The following is a 26,288-nucleotide window of genomic DNA, read 5'->3' as shown; positions in this document are numbered from 1 at the left end:
TCATGTAACAATTAGATACACTCTAGTACAGAGTGTATCTAACCAACTATTGCAGCTAGACAGGTAAACAAGACAAATATCTACTGACGTTTAAAATGAAGTCCACTAAAGAGCTGTCTTACTTACCTAAACCATACATTAAGCAATTACTAACGATGGGAAGGGGCGTAGGTAAGATATACTTATCCTAAAATGGAATTGATCTCTAAATCAGGAAGTAAATGTAAATGAGAAATCTTGGTGAGACTTTACCTGCACCCCTAAATGTCCGAGCGGTCCTGGTTCGCCCTTCACTCCCTAAAATGAGAAACAGGATAATATTTAGTGGAGTTAATGGAATAATGCACTAAATATCTTTGTTCTCCAGAGTTACAGCAACCCCCCCCCTGTATAATATGTCCCGTTCTTGTCATATAACACCTCACTCTTCCTATTCACCCACCTCATCTTATCTAAATGCCTTATCCTGACTTTAATGTAACCATCTGTGGCCCTAACATACGGCTCTCAGGCCGCTCTGGAACTACAAGTGCCAGAATGCCCAGCCAGTCAGAGGCTGGCAGCTCAGCTATGAACTCCAATACCATGCTGCCTCTAGTTGCCAAACTACCATAGCGCATGTAAGAACTCGCTAGGCTACAATACGCAGTAACACAGAACCTCACTCAGACATGAGAGTACCATACTTGTCAACTCCTGGAAACTTGCTTCCGGGAGTTGGGGGCATGACTGGAGGGCGGGAGGGGGGCGTACAGCACTTTTTTGCGGGGGGCGGGGCCAAAATGACGCGTTTGGCCTCACCCCCCGCAAAAACGTGCTGTACGTCGCGGGGGCGGGCCAAAGAGGACGCGATTGGCCTTGCCTCGCCCCCTCCCGCCCTCCAAAATGGCGTGATTTACAGAGAATCGCTTCAAAAATAACGCAATTCGCAGTGAAATCTTGGATCCGGGAGAAATGCCAGCTCCCCCGGGAGACTGACCCAAATTTCGGGAGTCTCCCGGACTTTCCGGGAGAGTTGGCTAGTATGGAGAGTACCCAGGTGTGATTAATCAATAACAGATTCACAGAAGTAATTATCACAACAATATTCCTTTAAAAAGTATATTCGTCATCCCACTGTCATCATTTCTCTTTTATTCTTCAAAGTTTTATGATACCACTCATATGTTCATATATATATATATATGTAAAATACAGTTATTATTTGTAAAACATTTTCCTTTTCTTATTTTACACATTAAGGGCCTAAATCATTATGACGATACGATACTGACATAACTAGGACTCAGGACTTAGTCTAGGGGGGTAAATGTATCAAGCTGAGAGTTTTCCGGTGGGTTGGAAAAACCAATCAGATTCTAGCTATCATTTATTTAGTAAATTGTACAAAATGACAGCTAGAATCTGATTGGTTGCTATAGGCAACATCTCCACTGTTCCAAACCCGCAGTTTAGTAAATATACCCGTAGGTCCTTTATGAACTATTTGTATAACTATTTACTGTAAATTGGCGTTTGGAAAACACAAACTCTAAATAAATAAATCAATTCAACATAAAACCATTTTCCTCTCCCGGCATAATGTAGATCTAGTCCTACGTCTCCTATCACTGGTCCTATTTGAGAACAGGTGTAGTCACCTCATTCCTCATTGGATACAGACTGTGATGATGATGACAAGGACGTGAGCCTCTAAGTGTTGTTACCTTTCTTCCTTTGATACCATTCTCCCCACAGGGTCCAGGAGCTCCGAGAAAACCCTATAACAGGTGGGCAGAGGGGTCTTCAGTACAGCGGTATATTACACAGTAACACAACACGACACCCGGCTTTGTTGGGTCAGAGAAAGCCCATCACAGCTTACACCAACAGTTCTGACTTCTAACCAGGCAGCGCAAGAACTAGTTATAAAAAAAGTGCCCCCCTCATTTGGCAGCTGAGTGCATGCTGGGCACTGCCAGCGGCTGGAGCCTATCACTGACCAGCTGACATCTAATTATTTCTGTAATACAACAGTCTCAGAGACGAGCCTGAAATAAGCCTGATAAGTACATAGAGATCCATGATGATTGTGCCAAGTTATATCTTGTGACATTGTACCAAGCTTACATAATTCATTCAAAAATACTTTAAAGGCCCCCGAGCACCCCCCCCCCTCCACCTTGATTCCCCCCCATTCACCCCCCTCATAGAACATAAAATCACAGCTCCATCCTAAATGTTTCCTCTATCTCCCGCACATATTTGCACCCTTCTTTTCTCTTTTATTCTCAATGCAATAACACATATTATATTACTTTATAATGCTTGTTTGAAGTTTGTACCTAGTGTAATATGCTGCTGAACTATTCATACACTTATAAACTCATGTACACTGCTAATGTGGTTCCAAAAGAAACAGTAAAAAAAAATACATTTAAGGACTCACTTCTTCCCCCTTTTCCCCGAGAGGTCCTTGATCCCCTTTAAATCCCAGCATCCCCTGGGAAGAGAACATAACAAGTTGAATACATGAACTTTGCTTCATACAAAGGTGTATTTGTCACTACTTCCTGCATCAGTCTTAAGCTGGGTTCACACCTATGTAATCTGACTTCAGAAGAGATTTATGTAATGATTTCACCAACGACTGAAAGTCCCGATGAGCAGCAGATTCCTGTGTACACATCTACACGATTTACTGTCAGATCTGTGATCTTCATCTCTCATAACCATCTGCTGAGAAGATGGTGACTCTGTACACTGTACAGATATCTGCCCACGCTGCTGGTGGTGAGTGCGTACACACTGCCATATTACCCGACATCGTTCCATCGTTGGTCATTAATTTTAGGAAGTTTAGAAAACCAAATCAACAGATATGATGTGTTTTAGTATAATAAAACATGATGGTGGGAGTGTACACACTAATGTGATATCTGACCAAACGGTCGTTTATTGTGTGATCTGCAGGATGATTGTGTAAGTGTGTACCCAGTTTTATAGCAGCATCACATCACTCAGTCTGTAGCTTCCTGCTGCCTCCATTCCCCTCCTCACATCATGTCAATGCCCCTGTCACATGCAGCCCTGTCCTCACTAACACATCACTCATCTCCTGATATACTCTGTGCTGCTGGGGACCCTGCTCCTCCCACTATATAACTCTCAGTCTGTGGCTTCCTGCTGCCTCCATTCCCCTCCTCACATCATGTTACTGCCCCTGTCCTCACTAACACATCACTCATCTCCTGATATACTCTGTGCTGCTGGGGACCCTGCTCCATCCACTATATAACTCTCAGTCTGTGGCTTCCTGCTGCCTCCATTCCCCTCCTCACATCATGTCAATGCCCCTGTCACATGCAGCCCTGTCCTCACTAACACATCACTCATCTCCTGATATACTCTGTGCTGCTGGGGACCCCTGCTCCTCCCACTATATAACTCTCAGTCTGTGGCTTCCTGCTGCCTCCATTCCCCTCCTCACATCATGTCACTGCCCCTGTCACATGCAGCCCTCTCCTTACTAACACATCACTCATCTCCTGATATACTCTGTGCTGCTGGGGGACCCTGCTCCTTCCACTATATAACTCTCAGTCTGTGGCTTCCTGCTGCCTCCATTCCCCTCCTCACATCATGTCACTGCCCCTGTCACATGCATCCCTGTCCTCACTAACACATCACTCATCTCCTGATATACTCTGTGCTGCTGGGGGACCCTGCTCCTCCCACTATATAACTCTCAGTCTGTGGCTTCCTGCTGCCTCCATTCCCCTCCTCACATCATGTCACTGCCCCTGTCACATGCATCCCTGTCCTCACTAACACATCACTCATCTCCTGATATACTCTGTGCTGCTGGGGGACCCTGCTCCTTCCACTATATAACTCTCAGTCTGTGGCTTCCTGCTGCCTCCATTCCCCTCCTCACATCATGTCACTGCCCCTGTCACATGCAGCCCTGTCCTCACTAACACATCACTCATCTCCTGATATACTCTGTGCTGCTGGGGGACCCTGCTCCTTCCACTAGATAACTCTCAGTCTGTGGCTTCCTGCTGCCTCCATTCCCCTCCTCACATCATGTCACTGCCCCTGTCACATGCAGCCCTGTCCTCACTAACACATCACTCATCTCCTGATATACTCTGTGCTGCTGGGGGACCCTGCTCCTTCCACTATATAACTCTCAGTCTGTGACTTCCTGCTGCCTCCATTCCCCTCCTCACATCATGTCACTGCCCCTGTCACATGCAGCCCTGTCCTCACTAACACATCACTCATCTCCTGATATACTCTGTGCTGCTGGGGGACCCTGCTCCTTCCACTAGATAACTCTCAGTCTGTGGCTTCCTGCTGCCTCCATTCCCCTCCTCACATCATGTCACTGCCCCTGTCACATGCAGCCCTGTCCTCACTAACACATCACTCATCTCCTGATATACTCTGTGCTGCTGGGGGACCCTGCTCCTTCCACTATATAACTCTCAGTCTGTGACTTCCTGCTGCCTCCATTCCCCTCCTCACATCATGTCACTGCCCCCGTCACATGCAGCCCTGTCCTCACTAACACATTACTCATCTCCTGATATACTCTGTGCTGCTGGGGACCCTGCTCCTTCCACTATATAACTCTCAGTCTGTGACTTCCTGCTGCCTCCATTCCCCTCCTCACATCATGTCACATGCTGCCCTGTCCTCACTAACACATCACTCCTGCAGCTGTGACCATTCTCCTATGATCTGATTGGCTGTGAACATTGTGATGATGTGATTGGCTACCAGACTAAGACCATCTTGGTTGAGCAGGAGATGAGGTGACTACAACAGAAGTAACATTTGCTCACTTCCTAGTCAGCTGAACATGTCAGCGGATTACAGGGAACGTAACCAATGTACTTAATGTGATCGTACTGACTCTTCTACTATAACCTACAAACTGTATTGTGAGATAATTCTACCAGGTATGAATGAAGGGTAAATCACTGCACCACCTGCAGACAATATTTTGTGTTTTGGGGGACTTCAGTGACCTGTGGGGACGGTCAGAGCAGCTGACTCCTCTCTGGATGGGGAGAATCTCACCTTAGCTCCTGGTGTTCCCGGGGATCCTGGTTTAGCATCTAATCCAGGGGCTCCGTCCTGCCCAGGAAGTCCGGCTGCTCCTTGTATCCCCGGTGGCCCTGACAAGCCCTGTGTGCAGATATATATACCATCAACACAGAAATGACTGCATGAGATACACTAATAAACAAGGTGGAGAGGGGCTGGGCTGGGCAGGGGGGGCATCTGCCCCCTGGGCTGGTCCCATAATGGGCTACCTTGGGCTGGTTTTTCTTCCTTTAAAATGTTCCTGATAGGCTGCTGAGCCGCGTCTCTCCCCACCCTGAGCTGAAATTTGGCAGCCCCTGGACGAATGCAAGGTGGTCCGGATATCACCCGGAGAACCCTATTACTGGCACCCCTCTGCCCTTCACAGCAGTGATGGGCACCCATGCGTACCTCCAGGGCGGCATGTGTGACCCTTCTATCTTCAAAGGGGCCACGCAGAGGAAGGAGGGAGAGCCCACTGCTCTCCCGCATCCTCCGCTATGCTGCGTGACACGGAGGTCGGATGCCCCCGTTCTGCCCTATAACAAAGCCGAGAGTACGATCGGGAGAAGCCGTCTGGTAGGCTTCTTGTTATAATACAAGGGGTGCAAATTAGTTTTCTGTTTCGCCCATAAGTTAAATACTGACTGTTTTTCATGTAGCACACAGATATCAACTTTAAATGTCAGTGTACAAATAAGATATTAAGTATTTGTGTTTTACATGACAAGACAGTCAGTATTTAACCTATGGGCAAAACAGAAAAATAATTTGCACCCCTTGTATTATAACATGGTTTTGTCCAGGAGACTGAAATAAGAAGTTTCTTAAGTTAAGATCCTTAATGAATCAGGCCCATCGTTATCTGAGATTTTAGGGCTGATGATCATGCACTTAATTAGATCTGAGTTAAATAAAAACAATAACCTTTCTTATCGGGTACGAATGAAAGTAACAAAAAAATGAATCCCCCTCAAAATCCTATAATATAGACACAATCCCCACAGAAAGCACCAATCAGCTTCAGAGGTGAATCCGCAATCAGCCAATCACATGCAGCTGTCTCTGTGCGGTTGTCACGTGATCATACTCTTACTTCATTTATTGAACAGACGACTGTATGGGTGACAGACCGTCGTCTCTTCCTAATGATACCCTTAAGCATATCCTACGCTCTAAGCGTCTCTCACCCCAATGTACGCTGCGCTCAGCATGATTAGATCACATGGTATAAAATATGTCATTTGCAACCCAGGTAATAAAAGATCTTACAGAATATGATCCCACCACAAATGTATATTGTTGCCAGCAGGTTCCTCTAGATCCGCTCTCTCACTGGCTGGCTGTGATGTATAGTATACAATGTATCATTCCCTGCCCAGTGTATCATTCCTCCTGATGTCTCTCCTAAGTGGCTACAACGCACCACCTGATTTCCAGGAACAATGTAGCACTCTGATGATGGCTAATCCTTTAACAATTGAAGAACAGTGACATAAGAATCTCCGTACCATCGGACCTCGCTGGCCTTTCACTCCTAGACCCCCCGGATGTCCAGTCATCCCCTGTAACAACAAGAGAGGAGTGTGAGATGGTTGTAGGATCCCTGTGATGTCGGGTAAGAGAGCTCTGTATACATTCTTATCAGAATTTATCTGATTGGTATTGTAGGTCTTACACAATATACGTAGTAATTGCAATTAATACACTGAAATACTCTATAGATCTGCTTATATCAAGCGGGTTTGTACAGAGTGTGATTCTTAGATCTGTATATTTACATATATTTTACTATAGGCCGGGATCTGTGGCATACCTACCAATGCCAGAGCATGTGAGATGGGGTATGCTCACACTACGAGGGGTGTGTGGCCATGTCATGTTGGGGCGTGCCACTTCCATCTGGGGAACGTGTCCAGCCCCCACCCCTGAAAACACCCGTTCAATGGCGCCCTCTCCTGCCACTGATACACAACACTGGAGCGGCAGCTCCCAACTGTTCCAGAATCAGGACAAAAGTCCTTTTCAGTTTTTCTAGGACAATACCGATATATTTTTCAGAATTTTTGGGCTTAAATGAACCATTAAAATGAGGCAGCAATGGAATTGCTTTATTACATATTGCATTGCGCGTGTAACCGGATTACCACTGGGTAAAATGCGCTTCTTCTCCGGAAGAGCAACCGGACGATGCGACACGCGTTACATTATAAAATTTAGGACTCTGTTCCAGCTGTGTGGAGTCCTTTTGCGGAGAGGAAATAGCTAACACCCCCTCCGCACAGCAAGGGGCGCCCCTAGACATGTGTCCTTCCCACTTGTCAATAATCTTATTTTACAAAGCTCAATATTTATCAAGAGACGACCTCACTCCACCCAACTTCTCCCCAGGTCAGTGTGAACCATCCTGCCCCATAATCCCGTGCACTTAGCAGGAATCTGTCCACAGACCACCAGCACAGTGCCTGTAGTGAGGGTGATGCTTCTGCCATGATGATTGAGCAGTTACTGCTTGTAATCTGCTGCCTGCAAGAAGCATTTGGCCGACACAAACAGAAGTGGCAACAATGACACCTGCAGGACAGAAGATGGTACTGCACTATTTATCAGAAATCATCATCATCATCAACATTTACTTATATAGCGCCAGCAGATTCCGTAGCGCTTTACAATTGGGAACAAACATTAATAAAACAATACTGGGTAATACATACATATGTAAAGATAAGAGGTCCCTGCTCGCAAGCTTACAAACTATGGGACAATGGGAGTTAGAAACACAAGGGCATGTGCTACATCATATTGCACAATGGACCAGCTAGAACGCAAAGGTAAAAGTACTGAGTGGGGTGCGTGTGTGGCAATGTTGGTCAGAGGGTTGTTGTCTTGTGTTAGCTGTGTAGAGGGTGGTAATAGGATAACCTAAGAAGATTAAGATGGTGGTTGAGGAATATTATAAGCTTGTCTGAAGAGGTGGGTTTTCAGAGTACGCTTGAAGGTTTGAAGACTAGAGGAAAGTCTTACTGTGCGTGGGAGGGAATTCCACAAAGTGGGGACAGCCCGAAAAAAGTCCTGTAACCGAGAATGAGAGGATGTGATGAGAGTGGAGGAGAGACGTAGATCTTGTGCAGAACGGAGGTGTCGAGTAGGGAGATATTTCGAGACAAGTGAGGAAATGTATGTCAGTGCAATTTTGTTGACGGCCTTGTATGTTAGTAGAAGAATTTTATATTGGATTCGTTGATATACAGGCAACCAATGTAGAGACTGACAGAGTGGCTCAGCAGAGGAATAACGGTTTGTAAGGAAAATCAGTCTAGCCGCTGCGTGCAAAATAGATTGTAGGGGTTCAAGTCTGACTTTGGGAAGACCAGTAAGGAGGGAATTGCTATAGTCGATGCGGGAGATGATGAGTGCATGAATTAAGGTTTTTGCGGTGTCTTGTGTCAGATATGTGCGTATTCTGGAAATGTTCTTTAGGTGTATGTAACGATTTAGATATAGAGTTGATGTGGGGAATAAACGACAGTTGTGAATCAAGGATTACACCTAGGCAACGAGCTTGCGGGGTGGGATTTATGGTCATGTTATCAACAGAAATAGAAATGTCAGGCAGGAAGCTTCTGTTTTTGGGTGGGAATATTATTAATTCAGTTTTTCAAAATTGAGTTTGAGTTGGCGAGAAGACATCCAAGATGAAATGGCAGAAAGACAGTCAGTAATGGGAGACAACACAGATGAGGAGAGATCAGGAGAGGATAGATAGATTTGTGTATCATCCGCATAGAGATGATACTGAAATCCAAAGGAGCTTATTAGTAATGATTTTACAAATGTTACAACTTCAGAACAATATCTCTGCAAAAGTGGTTTCCTTATTTTACTCACATACAACATTTGTATATATTTAACCAATTACAGACCCTATAATGTAGGGAAAGCTCAATAACGTGCTCACCGGGTTGCCTGGCCTTCCATGTATACCCGGGAAACCTACAGGCCCGCGGCTCCTCTAAAAAACAGACAAAAAGGTCAACATCAGTGAAGTTAGTTATATGGATGACATCCAGTGTGTGCTATGGATAGATAGTAAATAAAAATATACATCGGGGGCTGGAACCCTTTGGGCTGAGGGAGGGGAGAACTGTGCACTAGGAAATGACCCAAAGTACCGCTACACCCCCCACACATCACAATAATAGTAATATATGATGCAGAACAGAGATGCCGGTCACCAATGGCTGCTTTATGATTGGCTGCTGCCTTCCAGTAGCAATATTAGCTTCCATTTGTCTGAGAAACCGTGTACAAATCACAGTCCTGAATCAGTATCATAAATGCTCCTTGTTGTGTCTAATAAAGACTTTTAATAATGTTGGTGTTGGTCTAACATAATGCTGCAATGCAAAGCTACATACATTACATTGTATGAGTGTGACCATTATTCATATAGGTGAACGTATGAAACGCAGTACGCAGCCCGATTGTGTGTGGTACCTGGGTGAGAGAGGAGAGAGTGTGAGATTCCTGTCACATCCAGTGTACACTGCACTCTACACAGCATCTATCACACCCTAGAAACTGGTCTATGCAGTCTACCATCTCCCAGTTACACTACAAGTCCCAGCATGCTCAGCAAGAAACTGTAACAACTTGTGGGCCAAATGTTATATACTCTGAATCAGGTATGATATATATATATATATATATATATATATATATATATATATATATATACACACATACCAGCCCACTTCCACCACTATGTATATATATATATATATATATATATATATACACACACATATACGTCTATTCATACATACACATACAAACATACACACTGGTCAGTCACAACATTAAAACAGCTGCATAATATTGTGTAGATCCCCCTAGTGTCACCAAAACAGCTCTAACCCCTCAAGACATGTGGCTAGATTTACTAAGCTGCGGGTTTGAAAAAGTGGGGATGTTGCCAATAGCAACCAATCAGATTCTAGCTATCATTTTGTAGAAGGTACTTAATAAATGAAAGCTAGAATCTGATTGGTTGCTATAGGCAACACCCCCACTTTTTCAAACCCGCAGCTTAGTAAATCTGGCCCATGGACTCCACAAGACCTCTGAAGGTGTCCTGTGGTATCTGGCACCCAGACGTTAGCAGCAGATCCTGTAAGGTGTGAGGTGGGGCCTCCAGGACTCGGACTTGTTTTCCCAGCACATCCCACAGATGCTCAATCAGAATGAGATCTGGGGAATTTGGAGGCCAAGTCAACACCTTGATCTCTGTCATGTTCCTCAGACTATTCCTGAACAATGTTTGCAGTGTGACAGGGGCATTATCCTGCTGAAAGAGGCCTCTGCCATCAGGGAATACCGCTGCCATGAGGGGGTGTACTTAGTCTGCAGCAATGTTTAGGTAGGGGGTACGTGTCATAGTAACATCCACATGAATGCCAGGACCCAAGGCTTCCAGCAGAACATTGCCCAGAGCGTCACACTGCCTCCGCCAGCTTGTCTTCTTCCTATAATGCATCCTGGTGCCATCTCTTCCCCAGGTAAACATGCACCCAGCCATCCATGTAAAAGAAAATGTGATTCATCAGACCAGGTCACATACTTCCATTGCTCCGTGGGCCAGTTCTGGCGCTCACATACCAACCGACGGGCACTTCCGGCGGTGGTCAGAGGTCAGTATGGGCACTCTGACAGATCTGCGGCTACACAGCTCCATATACAGTAATCTGCGATGCTCTGTGTGTTCTGACACCTGTCTGTCATAACCAGCAGTGACTTTTTCCCCAGCAGCTCTATGGCATTAGAACAGAAAGGGATAGTCTTCAATCCAATGAGCCTTGGGCGCCCATGAGTCTGTCTCCCGTTCACCGGTTGTCCTTCCTTGGACCACTTTGGTAGGTACTAACCTCTGTATACCGGGAACACCCCACAAGACCTGCGGTTTGGGAGATGCTCTGACCCAGCTGTCTAGCCATCACAATTTGGCCCTTGTCAGTCGCTCAGATCCTTAAGTTCCTCATTCTTCGTGCTTCCAACACATCAACTCCAAGAACTGACTGCTCACTTGCTGCCTAATATATCCCACCCCTGACAGGAGCCATCATACCCAGATAATCAGTGTTATTCACTTGTCAGTGGTTATAATATTGTGGCTGATCGGTGTATATATACATTTACAATGACGGCAGTTGGAGAAGTGACGGTATGATCACTGTATAGCAAATCACTGCTCTGAATGTACAGATAGGGACTTTATATCATGATGCATTAATGGTGACAAGTACTTCTGAACTACTAATTAATGGGGGTGTCTATAACCTCCTCCATAATGTAGTTGTCAGCACATGTCCCTCCCTTCCTGCATTGTGATTGGTTGTTCAGCTGGCCGTATTTCTGGGACAACCAATCACAACACTGAACAGAAAGGGGGAGGGGCTTACTGACAACTCACCATGGATCAGTTGTCAGGAGATGACTGAGCAAGTAGACAGTATGGTGGATATATTGTATAACGTTTTATTTCCTCAAAAACAAGACTAGAGGACAGAAGAGGGTCCTTTATACCCAGAGGGCAGGTCACTCACAGGCCAGCCTGCATGCAGCAGCTGATAAACTGACGTTTGCTGGAAGAGAAGAGAGAGACAGCGGTAAGATAGACCAGTAAATACAGACTAAATTGATTCTATAACCCCCAGTAAATAGTTTATATAAAAACAGTGAGAAGTGATGTCATCACTCATATAATCATTATAGGACACCCCCTGCTGTAGATTATAAGGGCAGGAGAAGTTACTTATAATATATACATTATCCCATACATATAAATTATCATCCAGCAGTTATAATGTGCACACTCTAGTTAATCAACAGTTCAACAACTATAATAGTACATTGAAATCCTAAATCCCCCAATCCAGCAATCGGTCCATCCATCAATCCGTAGATATGGACAATGTTTATGAATCATCGGTTAGTTGATCTGAGCTGGAAACATGAAGATTGTTAATGGTTTAATCCACGGAACATTCTACCTTAGAGGTTGGGGAAATAGATATATGTCTCTTTGTATATTGACCTACATAGAAGGCGGCCCAATCCTCCTGAGAGTTCCTCCAGACTATTATGGTGGGCAGTCCCGGGGGGCCACGGGGCCCCGGATTCCCTGTCATTCCCACACGTCCCATTACGCCTGGATCCCCCTAAAAGAGAAACCACTTTCAATAATAGTTCATAGAAACCAAGATTATATATATATAGCGCCAACATGTCCTGCAAGGCTTACACTTCATAGATGCTAATTAAACAGGACTTATGGGACACTATAACCTGGAGTGTCCATCATTAAATACATGGTTAATAGCCCCCCCCCCCAAAACATCTATATCAGAGGCAAGCAACCCGCTTTTCACTACAAGTCCCAGCACACCCTGCCTACCTTATCTCCTTTAGGACCAGCAAATCCCGGCCGACCGCGGCAGCCCTGAAACACACGGGATGTAAATAACAACAATAATAATATAGATAAGAGGTCGTGATGCTACAAGAGCATATATAACATCTAATATATGTAACTGGATTATAATATTAGTGTATAAATAATAATTAATACCGGTCTCTGTGAGTTTTTTGGATTTAACAGACTATTACAAATAATATATATATATATATAATGTTAGATGTTTGCCCCAGAGATCGATACATTATTTACTTAGCGCCTTATTCTTGTGTGTGTGTGTGCGTGTGTATGTGTGCGTATGTGTGTGTGTGTGTGTATGTGTATGTGTGCGTGTCTGTGTATGTGTGCGTGTCTGTGTATGTGTGCGTGTGTGTGTGCGTGTCTGTGTGTGTGTGTGCGTGTCTGTGTATGTGTGCGTGTCTGTGTATGTGTGCGTGTCTGTGTGTGTGTGTGCGTGTCTGTGTATGTGTGCGTGTCTGTGTGTGTGTGTGCGTGTCTGTGTATGTGTGCGTGTCTGTGTGCGTGTCTGTGTATGTGTGCGTGTCTGTGTATGTGTGCGTGTATGTGTGCGTGCGCGTGCATGTGTGGGGGGGGGGGGGAGCAGCTCCAGGTCTCTCTCACATAATAGGCCCAACACACCCTAAATCCACTTTAATGTTTGTCATTTTGAGGCCCTTGGAACCTCTCTAGTAGGAAATAACTGTTGGCACCAATGCAAAGCGGACTCAATTGTCAAGCTACATTAATTAATTAAATAATTACTTAATAATGCTTTCTCAACTGGAAAGGGAGATGTACTAATTATTGAAGGGTGAAGCATTTACATCCATTTCTATTATCGGGACAGTTAGGGGTGAGAGAGAACAAATATGACTTGCTGCATTCTCCTTTCTTACCTCTAGGGGTCAGTCTATACACTGTCTCATCACATACTGCAGCAGCTTTGCACATTGTTCATTCAAAGGACAGGGAGCAACAGTTTTATTATCCATTACGTATACAGTACTAACACATACCGCAGCGCTGTACAATCAGACATGTGTTCACTTGCACCCGTCACTGTCCTAGTAAATCCTTAAATCTAATTTCCCTATTCCCAGCACGCAAACAAATACACATCCTGAGACAGATTCAGTAAGACAAGGAAAGCAAAAGTAAAAAAAGAGTAAGTTTGCATCTTGGCAAAACCATGTAACATTGGGGGGGGGGTACATTTGAAATGTGGGGACAGATTTATAGCTGGAGGAAGGCATGTCCTAGATCTACTTAAAATTTCAGTGTAAAAATAAAGCTATTAAGTATTTTGTGCTACATGAAACAACATCCAGTACTTTGCTTACATGCAAAATAATAAACTGAGTTGCACCCCTTGTATTTAATTTAACATGGTTTGTCCAGGAGCAAATTTACACACTTTTTTTGCTTTGCGTGCCTTAAAGAATCAGACCCCGTCTTCCTCCTTATAGGTCCGCGGCTATTGCTCAGGGTCCTGGGGTATTGTCTCCCTTCAGAGACCTTTCAGCAAGCAGAGAAGCCAATTGGTTGCCAAGGGGGTTGGTCGTCAGATCTTTAAACAGGTCTGTGTGGTTTACTAGTTCTTCAGGACGATGCCCTGTCTAAGGAGCTGGCAACAAGGGTACACCCAATATAGCGGGCATTGCTAGGTGCCCTTTGAGTCAAGATGTGTGCCCATACTTCATCAATATCCTTTGCTTCTAACGGAAGCTTTTTTATTTTTAATATGGGCATGTTCCAGGCTGATCATTAAGATGATAATATAATGCACCAGTTATGCTAATTATATGTAAGACTCCTGAATGGTGGGTCCTTATGCAATTGCTTATAATCAGCGAGTTTTTAGATCTTCACTTTATTAGGAATATATGTGTATTATAAGGACTTACCCATCCCCTGCGGTAAATTATTACAGATATTACAAATCGCCTCAGATTTTTGGACTTGCATATGGTTCATGGAGCTCTTTGATGACTTCTAACATCCTTAGGATGTGCACTATCCCACATATAACAAAATTCCTTTCTGCCCGCTATGTGCTTCTTTCACCATCTCTATTCATACTCCATCCCGCCCTCTGCGATCGTCCAACGATCGTCGCCTCTCTTCCCCTCTGATTACCTCCTTCTCCCGCGCCGCTCCCCTCCATTGGAACAAGCTCCCCCGCTCCATCAGAACTTCCCCCAATCTGTCCTCTTTCAAACGAACATTAAAAACCCACCTTTTCCTTAAAGCCTTCCAGTCTCATGCCTAAACTCCCACCGGTCGGCTACCTCTCTTTCTCATCCCTTCTTCCCTTCTCCCCCTTCCTCGACTCCGTCTCCGTTTCTCCCATCTCTCTGTCTCATCCATGTGTCTGTCTGTCTTCCCCTCCCTTTAGATTGTTCGCTCCTTTGAGCAGGGCTCTCCTACCTCCTGTTTCCATCACTTTTAACTGCGCTCTCCAGCTACTCAGCTCACCTCCTCTCAGTCCCTCTGCCCTCTGTCTCCTCTCGCTTCTCTCCGCTCCCCTCAGTGACTCTCAACCTGTCATCCGTGCCCACCCTCTTGGGCCATAGTTACCTGCCTGTACTCACTTTTCCCCTCCCTCCCTCTCTTTCATGCTGTGCCTGAGCCCCCAGAGTTATAGTGCTTACTGTTACTTGTACTGTGCTGTTTCACCTTGTACTGTGCCATTGTTTGTCCTTGTACGGCGCTACGGATACTTTGTGGCGCCCTATAAATAAAAATTAATAATAATAATAATCTCTAGACAGTGACTGATTTAAGAAATTGAACATAATCATATCTGTCTGGTGCCCCTGAAACGCGCTGTCCTAGACATATGCCTACATAAGTACATGGGACCTGTATAAAGAAAATCTATCCCTAGGGTTATTCTGCAGGAAATGCTACATTACTCACAGGAGCACCGCGAGGTCCTGGATAACCACGAACTACCGTCTTCTTTAGCTTTCCGCTTGTAGGATGAATATGAACCTGAAGACCTCCAGCATCCCCCGAACCGCCAACTGGATAGCCGTCTTTGGAGGAGATAGGTTGCATCGTTGTCATCGTCTCATTTCTCTGCACAGGAGGAGGTGTTGTAGGATGTGGCTGTTGGCTGATGGACACATTTCTCATTGGTGTTGGCAGTGGGATTAATTTGGTGTAAGTGTGATTTTTGGTGACATCTAGAACTTCATTGGCGAGTTTGTCAGTAAGAAGGTGTTTTGTCAAAATAGAACTTTTCTCCTTTTTGTCTGCTGTGATGTTCTCCTCCAGTTTATTGTACATTTCATCTTTCTTTGTTGTCTTATCGATGGATTCTGGGTCAAGTAAGTTCTGTCCTGAAGCAGGTATGAAACCTTCTTCTTTTAGAGCTGACAAGTCCAGCTCATTCAAGTATTTGTGAGTAGTGGAGTCCACCGTCTGCTCAGCAACCAGTCCATGTCCTTCCGACTCCTGCGATGTGTTTGACTGAAGACCCTATACAAAAGATACCACAAGATACAGCAAACTGCATGGAATTATAAAACAACGCATAATTCAGTATGAAACTGTACATGCAATAGTGCAATTAATATAATAAAGTTTGTGTAATTTATGAAAAAAATCCAAAACATGGATGCAGTAGTAGCTCAACTCTTCAACTATCTCTACGCAAGTAAAGTTCTATGCGTAAATTCAGAAATACGGATATCATTACAACCTGGCACCATAGAGGGTGCCATATCATAATCTCTAACACAGCTTGAAATGTCATTGATATATCTGTAAATGTTTTAGTTACGACGTACGTGGCGCTCAGTTCTGGGCCTGGGAAATGTCGTAACTACTAACTGTCCCGATGTAGGCACCATCCCGACAGCTCTTGTCCAGATTCCACGGAATGTTGGGAGTTCAGTGGTTCCACACGTACCTGCTACTGGTGCACGTGTTCATGCAATGGTGTTTTTAAGAGAGGGATGGGGGATTTGGGGCAGTCCAGCACCTCAAAAGCTCTAGGTGTGCCCCAAAGGTACATGACTGTACCCCATCGTGATGTGTCCATGGTCATCGCTAACTGATCATGGCCCCTTCCCCCATGACCAGAATGAAATGTTGGGAGGTATGAAAACTTTAGCACAGTGGTTGTTGAAATATATATGAATATATATATTCTTGCATATAGGTACAATACAAGGAGCACAATGCATCCAACTCCCTCCTTCTACCCCCCTACAGATCCATGCACAAAAATAAGCATTGTGTGGAGACGTTTCCACGTTCAGACACGGTGCTTAGTATATTATCTTGGCTTTATAATGAAGTATTTAATAAAAATATTGTTTAAAATATAATAAAAGACATTCTAAGCTGAGCGGACACAAAATGATGGCAGTTGTAGTATCTCTAGTCACATGTTTCCGACAGCAGAGTTTCCCCAATATACACTACTCTAAGCTCCCTCTCGTCACACTTATCATAGGCTGATATGGGAGGATATATATATATATATATATATATATATATACATATACACACAGTATACAGGCCTCACTCTCATCCCAGAGCACCAGAGACCAAGCGTCTCGCCCCCCTGCCCTGTAAATCATCACTGCCATAGGAGGAAGCAGCTGCTGTCCTGGGATTCATCAAAGGAGGCTCCTCTGTGAACTAATCACAACCAACACAGCTTGTACAGAGCTGGGTACTCAGCTGATGTCTGTGTATATGTGTACGAGAGGGCTAGGCAAGATGTGACCTTATAGCTGCTGCTGTGGAACTACAAGTCACAGCATGCCCTGACAGAGTACAAACAGAGGAACTTGTTTTTCATAATATAGAATTTACAATGTCAATGCTCTCGTCCATTTGTTATGGACCCTCGAATGTGGTTATATCATCACCATTTATTTATATAGCGCCACTAATTCCGCAGCGCTGTACAGAGAACTCACTCACATCAGTCCCTGCTCCATTGGAGCTTACAGTTTAAATTCCCTAACACAGAGAGAGAGAGAGAGAGAGAGAGACTACGGTCATTTTTGATAGCAGCCCATTAACCTACCAGTATGTTTTTGGAGTGTGGGAGAAAACCGGAGCACCCGGAGGAAACCCATGCAAACACGGGGAGAACATACAAACTCCACACAGATAAGGTCATAGTCGGGAATTGAACTCATGACCCCAGTGCTGTGAGGCAGAAGTGCTAACCATTTAGCCACCGTGCTGTATGCAACTGATTACATTGCCATTTTATTGCACACAACTCATTTATGTATCTGCACAGACATAACATGGATGATACTATTACACTTTTATTATTAGTATAAAGTCTTTGTTTTAAAATTATAGCAAACCCCATCAGCTCGCTCAATAATATGCAAATACACCGACCTTCTATAAATTACACCCAGTATGAGGGCGGGCTACAGAAATAAGAGTCAAAAATCTAAAAATGTCATATTAGTGACCACAATATCCTAAGATTACACTTTGTTTATCTTTACTCCAGAATTCCTTCCACAGTCGAACATTAAACTATAAGGTTTCCCTCTGTACAGAGTCCTATTATTTACTTAACGGTTATTATATATATGAAACGTAACCCAACACCGAAAGCACAATTATTCCGCATGTAGACAGCTAGTTACAGCCAGTACAACAAGGAGAATTCTCTGAGCATCAATCCAAAGATCCCCAAAATATCCAGATTGCAGGTGGACAAACTGTGAAACTACACCCCAATATCCCCTTCCAGGCTAAGAACTGCTGGATCTTGTAGTTCCACAGCGGCTGTAAAAGTTGTCTAACCCTTCATCATTTTGCATTTAAAGTTTTTAAAACTTGTCAGAACCATTTTAGACGACAATAACAGATTCTACCTAATGATGGCAAGTTTTGAAACAGCCCCTTACCTGGTTTGTAGAAAACAGGTCCAAGCAATTTAAGATTAGGAGAAGGTTAATGAAACCATGGATAGGAGCACCAACCATCGCCCTGAGAAGACCGGGCAGCATCCGAGGAACATTGAGGATCTAAGAGTCCTTGTTGGTTTTGCTTCCTAGAAAACTGAATACAGCCCAAAAAGCAGGTGTGACCGGGCTCACTAAACAAACTACTGTTTATTGCGTTCCTGCCCCTTCCAGATCCCCTATAAAGAAGCATCTGAAGTGCTTTATCCCCCTACTGGGAGCAAGGACAGTCTACCTGCAGATGCTCTTTGTATGACGCCAGACAAAAAGACAGGAATCACACAGGGGTGCGACTCTGGAACCCATACAAGCACCACCAGTTAAACAGAACAGACTTTCCTAGCCTCAGGCTATTTTCATTTTCCTATTTTGACATTTTGTTATCTTTCATCACAACAAATCTTCAAAAGAAACCCTAACTAGTTTCACAAATTTATAGCAAAACCCCCAACCCCCCCCTCCCTCCTCCTTCCCTGTCAGAAAAGATAATGAGATGGACCCGATCCGCACCATTCTGGACACGATGCCGCCGGCTGTGCTTATTAGACAAGATTTATAGCAATCATCGGCTTCTCAAAAATTTGTTGGGTTAGAGTGTCAGCTCTGCGGTTTGTAATCCCTACCCTGTGCATTCCAGAAATTTTCATAAACAAAAAATGCTTCACTTACTAAAACCCTAGAGTATATATTTGTTTTAGAAGAAAACTAAAGTTACTGAATGAAACTAAACTTAAGAAAATATATTTTGGTATTTTGTGAAAGGGTAACTGTAAGGTCCTAAAGTCTACAGATATCAGAGCAGCTCTGAATACTAAGAAATCTGTCCGAATCATCGGATCATTACAGGATGTACTGGTAACTGAGTTTGGCCAATGACCGCAGATCACGGCTATCTGCCCCCCGGCCGCGCTAACAGTCATGCCGGAAGTGGACAAATATCCTCGGACTTGGTACTTCGGCTGTGGCGCTAACTTTATTATTATTATTGTTTATTTACGTAGCGCCAATTATATTATACAGCGCTGTACAGAGAATATGTAATCATTCACATCAGTCCCTGCCCCGCTGCGGGGTTACATTCTAGCACTGAAGTGGGTGGAGTTTCACCCAAAGTGGGCGATTTTTCTTTATTGGGGGTGGGGATTCCTTTGAGCCAATTGGCTGCTCAGCTCACATCAAGGTGCACCCCTGCGGAACTCTCCGCAAACTGAAGGGGCACCTAGGTATGCGGAAATGTCAAGTTAATAATCCCACGTACTTTTATTATAGTATATTATTTAGAACCACTCCTTTCATTAAACTCTTCAGTTTTCTCTTACAATATCGCTTGATTTTGCCTAATCTCCAGGTTAAATTAATAATGATGGGACATCGGGACTGTCATTATTTCATGTGTCACTTATGGGAGCTTGAAGCTTTGTTTTTCATTGGGTAAAGTAAACATTGAAATAAAACTGGAAGTAGCGAAATGCGTTGGGTAAAAGTATATGACTAGAACCAATCTCTGCCGGCTCAAAGCTGGGGCACAAATAATATCTCGTTGGGGAACGCAATAGGCTGACCGCCGTTCCGCACAGAAAAGAATGCCCTTTAAAATCCCCCCTCTACACCTCCACCTATGTAAATATTCTGTATAGGCAGTGAGCTTACAGGTGTGTGACTGTGTATTTGACAGCTTTGTCATTTTTTGTCTCTCCCGACCGTGGCCCCAGGATGTCATACTACAGCCCCATGACATCACACAACTCCCGCCCCTGCATACTCTCTTATGTGTTGAATAACACTATCAAGAATATTTTGGACAGAAATATATATAGAATGAAACAGTGCCAAAAACAATGGCTCTGTAGGTACACTAAACTCAGCAACTGAGTAACACCTTTATAGAAGCTAGGGAAAGGCATGTAAAGAGTGTTATTATCAATCCATCTCTTAATATTTACAACAGACAAATAAAGAGAAAAATAGGGATAGTGCGACAACTAGGCAAATACACACCTGATATAAAGGCCCAGCGTGGTTTTATTTATGTCTATTTGTAGAATATTAATGTGAAAATATAACTTACATAAAAAATAGTATGCATGTGATATGTCATGTATAGTCAGTAATCCATTACTGATCAGTGGATATTGTTCTGGAAAGTGGATGCCAGCGTGAAAGTTCCGAGCCCTCATGAAGAACAAAATACAAAGTGCGGAGGTGGTGCGTGGGGGGACCCTGTGGAGGTGGTGCAAGGGGGGACCCTGTGGAGGTGGTGCGAGGGGGGACCCTGTGGAGGTGGTGCGTGGGGGGACCCTGTGGAGGTGGTGCGTGGGGGGACCCTGTGGAGGTGGTGCGTGGGGGGACCCTGTGGAGGTGGTGCGAGGGGGGACCCTGTGGAGGTGGTGCGTGGGGGGACCCTGTGGAGGTGGTGCGAGGGGGGACCATGTGGAGGTGGTGCGTGGGGGGACCCTGTGGAGGTGGTGCGTGGGGGGACCCTGTGGAGGTGGTGCGCGGGGGGACCATGTGGAGGTGGTGCGTGGGGGGACCCTGTGGAGGTGGTGCGAGGGGGGACCCTGTGGAGGTGGTGCGAGGGGGGACCCTGTGGAGGTGGTGCGAGGGGGGACCCTATGGAGGTGGTGCGAGGGGGGACCCTGTGGAGGTGGTGCGAGGGGGGACCCTGTGGAGGTGGTGCACGGGGGTTGTGTGTGAGGGAGCCCATGCGCAGGTGGTGCACGAAGGTGTATAGCTCTCAGTAAATGGAGACATGAAAGGTGTGTGAATGGCCAGTAACAATGGTTGAAGCTTTGACGTGGCGTTACTGCTCACATGGAGGATATCCATGTGCTAATTCAACCTGTATGTGTGTCTGGAACATCAGTATGGTTCACAGGTACCCGAAGACCGAACAGAGGTGTCAGGATTTCCCAGGTATGACCACGGAGAGAGCGTAAGTGGTTAAAGTGGCTTTATTAAGAACACATAACAAACCACCACGGATTGTGGCACAGATATACTGAAATGGGAAGACAGAGCAACAGTTCAATGGGATCAACAATTTAACAGAACTTGGTAATGCAGACTGGAGAGGACAACTTGGTAATGCAGACTGGAGAGGACAACTTGGTAATGCAGACTGGAGAGGACAACTTGGTAATGCAGACTGGAGATGACAACTTGGTAATGCAGACTGGAGAGGACAACTTGGTAATGCAGACTGGAGAGGACAACTTGGTAATGCAGACTGGAGATGACAACTTGGTAATGCAGACTGGAGAGGACAACTTGGTAATGCAGACTGGAGAGGACAACTTGGTAATGCAGACTGGAGATGTCAACTTGGTAATGCAGACTGGAGAGGACAACTTGGTAATGCAGACTGGAGAGGACAACTTGGTAATGCAGACTGGAGAGGACAACTTGGTAATGCAGACTGGAGATGACAACTTGGTAATGCAGACTGGAGAGGACAACTTGGTAATGCAGACTGGAGAGGACAACTTGGTAATGCAGACTGGAGATGACAACTTGGTAATGCAGACTGGAGAGGACAACTTGGTAATGCAGACTGGAGATGTCAACTTGGTAATGCAGACTGGAGATGACAACTTGGTAATGCAGACTGGAGATGTCAACTTGGTAATGCAGACTGGAGAGGACAACTAAGTAATGCAGACTGGAGATGTCAACTTGGTAATGCAGACTGGAGAGGACAACTAAGTAATGCAGACTGGAGATGACAACTTGGTAATGCAGACTGGAGCTGAACACATGGAAATGCTCACAGGAACAAAGCACATGGAAATGCTCACAGGAGTGACCTGATGATCTGGCCCAGACTGTTTGAAGCAGGTAGGTATAAATAGGCCTCATGCAGCTGAAACCACTCCCAGTGATCAAGGAGAATAATCAAGTAGCACAGTGGCCCCTTTGGTGGGCAGTGGTACTACTAGTGGAAAGCATAACAAATCCAATAGAGTGACTGCAGACAGCAGCTGCAGAGTGCAAGTCGTGACAGTACCCCCTCCTTAAAGGGCCGATTCCAGACGCCCAAATACTAGAAATGGTCAGAAAAGTCAGAGTCATAGTCCAGAATTGGGCATGTATTTGAGAAGTCTTCATGCAAGGACGGGAAGGGTATAGAAACCACACCACAGGGGAGTTGAGATCCAGGAGAATCTTTCTTCTTCTTCACTCTCATTTTATGGTTTTTAGAGGGTTGCTGGAAATGGAGTGAAGAAAACGATAATCTCAAAGTGGGAGTAGCTGGAGATAGAACATGTGGCATAGATGAAGCACTGGGAGTGAGATTGGCAAGTGCTGGTGTATATTCTTTGATCACGGCCTCAGTAAAAAGCTGTAAATCAGACAGAATGGGATCTTGGGTTTCAATTAAGGGCTCTGCCCATTCCAGAGCTTCCCCTGTAAAGTTGGCCAACATGTAAAACACTTGCTTTCGTTGAGTATCAAGGAGGTTGGATACAGAGGGAAAATAGAACATACAAAATTTAATAAGAGCATGAAATTGCTGAATATTCCCATTGAAGGTAGGTGGTTGGAAGACTTGAACAGAGGATGAATTCAAATTAGCATAAGACTCGGCCAGCTTGGGTTGAACATACATCCCTGGGCACTTGGGTAGGGCCCCCTTGGCAGAAAACAATCCATACTGGGCAGATGACTTGGCAGGGCGCCCGGATTGGGTGGCAGACTTGACAGGGACAGTACTGAGAGAAGCCTCGGAGGGGACAGCGCTGTGAGAAGCCTCAGAGCAGACAGCGCTGTGAGAAGCCTCAGAGCAGACAGCGCTGTGAGAAGCCTCAGAGCAGACATCGCTGTGAGAAGCCTCAGAGCAGACAGCACCAAGTGGTAACTTGGGCTGAACCGCATAGAGTGGCAACTCGGGCTGAACCGCATGGACAGGCAACTCGGGCTGAACCGCATACAGTGGCAACTCGGGCTGAACCGCATAGAGTGGCAACTCGGGCTGAACCGCATAGAGTGGCAACTCGGGCTGAACCGCATAGAGTGGCAACTCGGGCTGAACCACATAGAGTGGCAACTCGGGCTGAACCGTATAGAGGGGCAACTCGGGCTGAACCGTATAGAGTGGCAACTCTGGAGTGGGCTGGAGGGACAGGGCCCCCTCTGGAGCAGACTGTAAGGGCAGCGCCCCCTCTGGAGCGGACTGTAAGGGCAGCACCCCCTCTGGAGCAGACTGTAAGGGCAGCACCCCCTCTGGAGCAGACTGTAAGGGCAGCACCCCCTCTGGAGCAGACTGTAAGGGCAGCACCCCCTCTGGAGCGGACTGTAAGGGCAGAGTCCCCTCTGGAGCGGACTGTAAGGGCAGAGCCCCCTCTGGAGCGGACTGTAAGGGCAGCGACCCTCTGGAGCGGACTGTAAGGGCAGTGCCCCCTCTGGAGAGGACTGTAAGGGCAGCGCTCCCTATGGAGAAGTCTTTAAGGGCAGCGCCCCCTCTGGAGAAGTCTTTAAGGGCAGCACCCCCTTGGAGAAAACTGTAAGGGCAGCGCCCCCTCTCAAGAAGACTGTAAGGGCAGCGCCCCCTCTGGAGCAGACTGTAAGGGCAGCGCCCCCTCTGGAGCAGACTGTAAGGGCAGCGCCCCCTCTGGAGCAGACTGTAAGGGCAGCGCCCCCTCTGGATCAGACTGTAAGGGCAGCGCCCCCTCTGGAGCGGACTGTAAGGGCAGCGCCCCCTCTGGAGCGGACTGTAAGGGCAGCGCCCCCCCTGGAGCGGACTGTAAGGGCAGCGCCTCCTCTGGAGAGGACTGTAAGGGCAGCGCCCCCTCTGGAGGAGTCTTTAAGGGCAGCGCCCCCTCTGGAGCAAACTTTAAGGGCAGCGCCCCCTCTGGAGCAAACTTTAAGGGCAGCGCCCCCTCTGGAGCAAACTTTAAGGGCAGCGCCCCCTCTGGGTTGAACTGGGGAACCCGGGTTCTCATGGGAGCAGATAACGTGTCTGGAATGGAGACAGAAGCTTGTAACTCAGAGCTAGAGATAGAAGTTGAAGATGGTCGGAGTCTACGGAGCGGCCAATCCTGTAAAAAATGTACATCACTGGCACAGTAAAGACACAGTTTGTAGGTCCTCCTGCGCCATCGCTCCTCTTCGGTCAGGTGAGGGCGTGGAGCACCTGAAAACCTGGAATTTGTTACAGGAATATTGGAAGGTGCTGCTTGCAGAGAGTCAAAGGCAGATAAATTTGGTAATGAAATGTTAGCAGCATAGTTAGACTCCTTACAGCAAGATGTATTAGGGGTGGAAACTGGAAGTTGCTTAAGCACTTGGTTCAGCAAGGAAGATACTTGCGCTATTTGAGTGCGAAGTTGAAGAATGTCCACTTGGAGCAACTGGAACAGGGAATTTTCGGAGGAAATAGCAGCAATGGTCTTAATGTTGAATACGGAATAGGTCACTTCCCTGGAAATCCTTTCCAAAAGAGATGAAAGCCGTGCAGCAGCAGGCTTGGTTTTAAGGCCAGATCATACTGTCAGGATTTCCCAGGTATGACCACGGAGAGAGCGTAAGTGGTTAAAGTGGTTTATTAAGAACACATAACAAACCACCACGGATTGTGGCACAGATATACTGAAATGGGAAGACAGAGCAACAGTTCAATGGGATCAACAATTTAACACAACTTGGTAATGCAGACTGGAGAGGACATCTTGGTAATGCAGACTGGAGAGGACAACTTGGTAATGCAGACTGGAGAGGACAACTTGGTAATGCAGACTGGAGAGGACAACTTGGTAATGCAGACTGGAGAGGACAACTTGGTAATGCAGACTGGAACTGACAACTTGGTAATGCAAACTGGAGAGGACAACTTGGTAATGCAGATTGGAGAGGACAATTTGGTAAAGCAGACTGGAACTGACAACTTGGTAATGCAAACTGGAGAGGACAACTTGGTAATGCAGATTGGAGAGGACAACTTGGTAATGCAGACTGGAACAAACAACTTAGTAATGCAGACTGGAGATGACAACTTGGTAATGCAGACTGGAGATGACAACTTGGTAATGCAGACTGGAACAAACAACTTGGTAATGCAGACTGGAACAAAGCACATGGAAATGCTCACAGGAGTGACCTGATGATCTGGCCCAGACTGTTTGAAGCAGGTAGGTATAAATAGGCCTCATGCAGCTGAAACCACTCCCAGTGATCAAGTAGAATAATCAAGTAGCACAGTGGCCCCTTTGGTGGGCAGTGGTACTACAAGTGGAAAGCATAACAAATCCAATAGAGTCACTGCAGCCAGCAGCAGCAGAGTGCAAGTCGTGACAAGAGGTGAGCGTGGAGGAGACCGTACAGAGGTGAGCGTGGAGGAGACCGTACAGAGGTGAGTGTGGGGGAGACTGTACAGAGGTGAGGGTGGGGGAGACCGTACAGAGGTGAGCGTGGAGGAGACCGTACAGAGGTGAGCATGGAGGAGACCGTACAGAGGTGAGCGTGGGGGAGACCGTACAGAGGTGAGCGTGGGGGAGACCGTACAGAGGTGAGAGTAGGGGAGACCGTACAGAGGTGAGCGTGGGGGAGACCGTACAGAGGTGAGTGTGGGGGAGACCGTACAGAGGTGAGGGTGGGGGAGACCGCTCAGAGGTGAGCGTGGGGGAGACCGTACAGAGGTGAGCGTGGAGGAGACCGTACAGAGGTGAGCGTGGGGGAGACCGTACAGAGGTGAGCGTGGGGGAGACCGTACAGAGGTGAGCGTGGGGGAGACCGTATAGAGGTGAGCGTGGGGGAGACTGTACAGAGGTGAGCGTGGGGGAGACCGTACA

The 26,288-nt window shown here is 46.0% G+C and overlaps 1 protein-coding gene across 3 annotated transcripts in view; it reads right to left on the bottom strand.

Moving 5' to 3' along the window:
- LOC142101351 (uncharacterized) overlaps positions 1 to 26,288 on the bottom strand; it is a 189,884-nt gene that overhangs the window by 51,811 nt on the left and 111,785 nt on the right. For all 3 annotated transcript variants that reach the window (XR_012678984.1, XM_075185776.1, XM_075185777.1), the window contains 10 exons: positions 15,470 to 16,033; positions 12,530 to 12,574; positions 12,174 to 12,293; positions 11,679 to 11,717; positions 9,035 to 9,088; positions 6,588 to 6,641; positions 5,071 to 5,178; positions 2,429 to 2,482; positions 1,707 to 1,760; positions 253 to 297 (listed from right to left, as the gene is read on the bottom strand). Coding sequence is in view for 2 of the 3 variants with exons in the window: in XM_075185776.1 (XP_075041877.1) it covers positions 253 to 297; positions 1,707 to 1,760; positions 2,429 to 2,482; positions 5,071 to 5,178; positions 6,588 to 6,641; positions 9,035 to 9,088; positions 11,679 to 11,717; positions 12,174 to 12,293; positions 12,530 to 12,574; positions 15,470 to 16,033 (1,137 nt within the window). In the remaining variant the exon portion in view is untranslated. The remainder of the gene's footprint in view (positions 1 to 252; positions 298 to 1,706; positions 1,761 to 2,428; positions 2,483 to 5,070; positions 5,179 to 6,587; positions 6,642 to 9,034; positions 9,089 to 11,678; positions 11,718 to 12,173; positions 12,294 to 12,529; positions 12,575 to 15,469; positions 16,034 to 26,288) is intronic.

Source organism: Mixophyes fleayi, chromosome 9, assembly GCF_038048845.1.
Source record: "Mixophyes fleayi isolate aMixFle1 chromosome 9, aMixFle1.hap1, whole genome shotgun sequence".
NCBI lineage: Eukaryota > Metazoa > Chordata > Amphibia > Anura > Limnodynastidae > Mixophyes > Mixophyes fleayi.
This window is presented reverse-complemented; position numbering and strand designations above follow the sequence as displayed.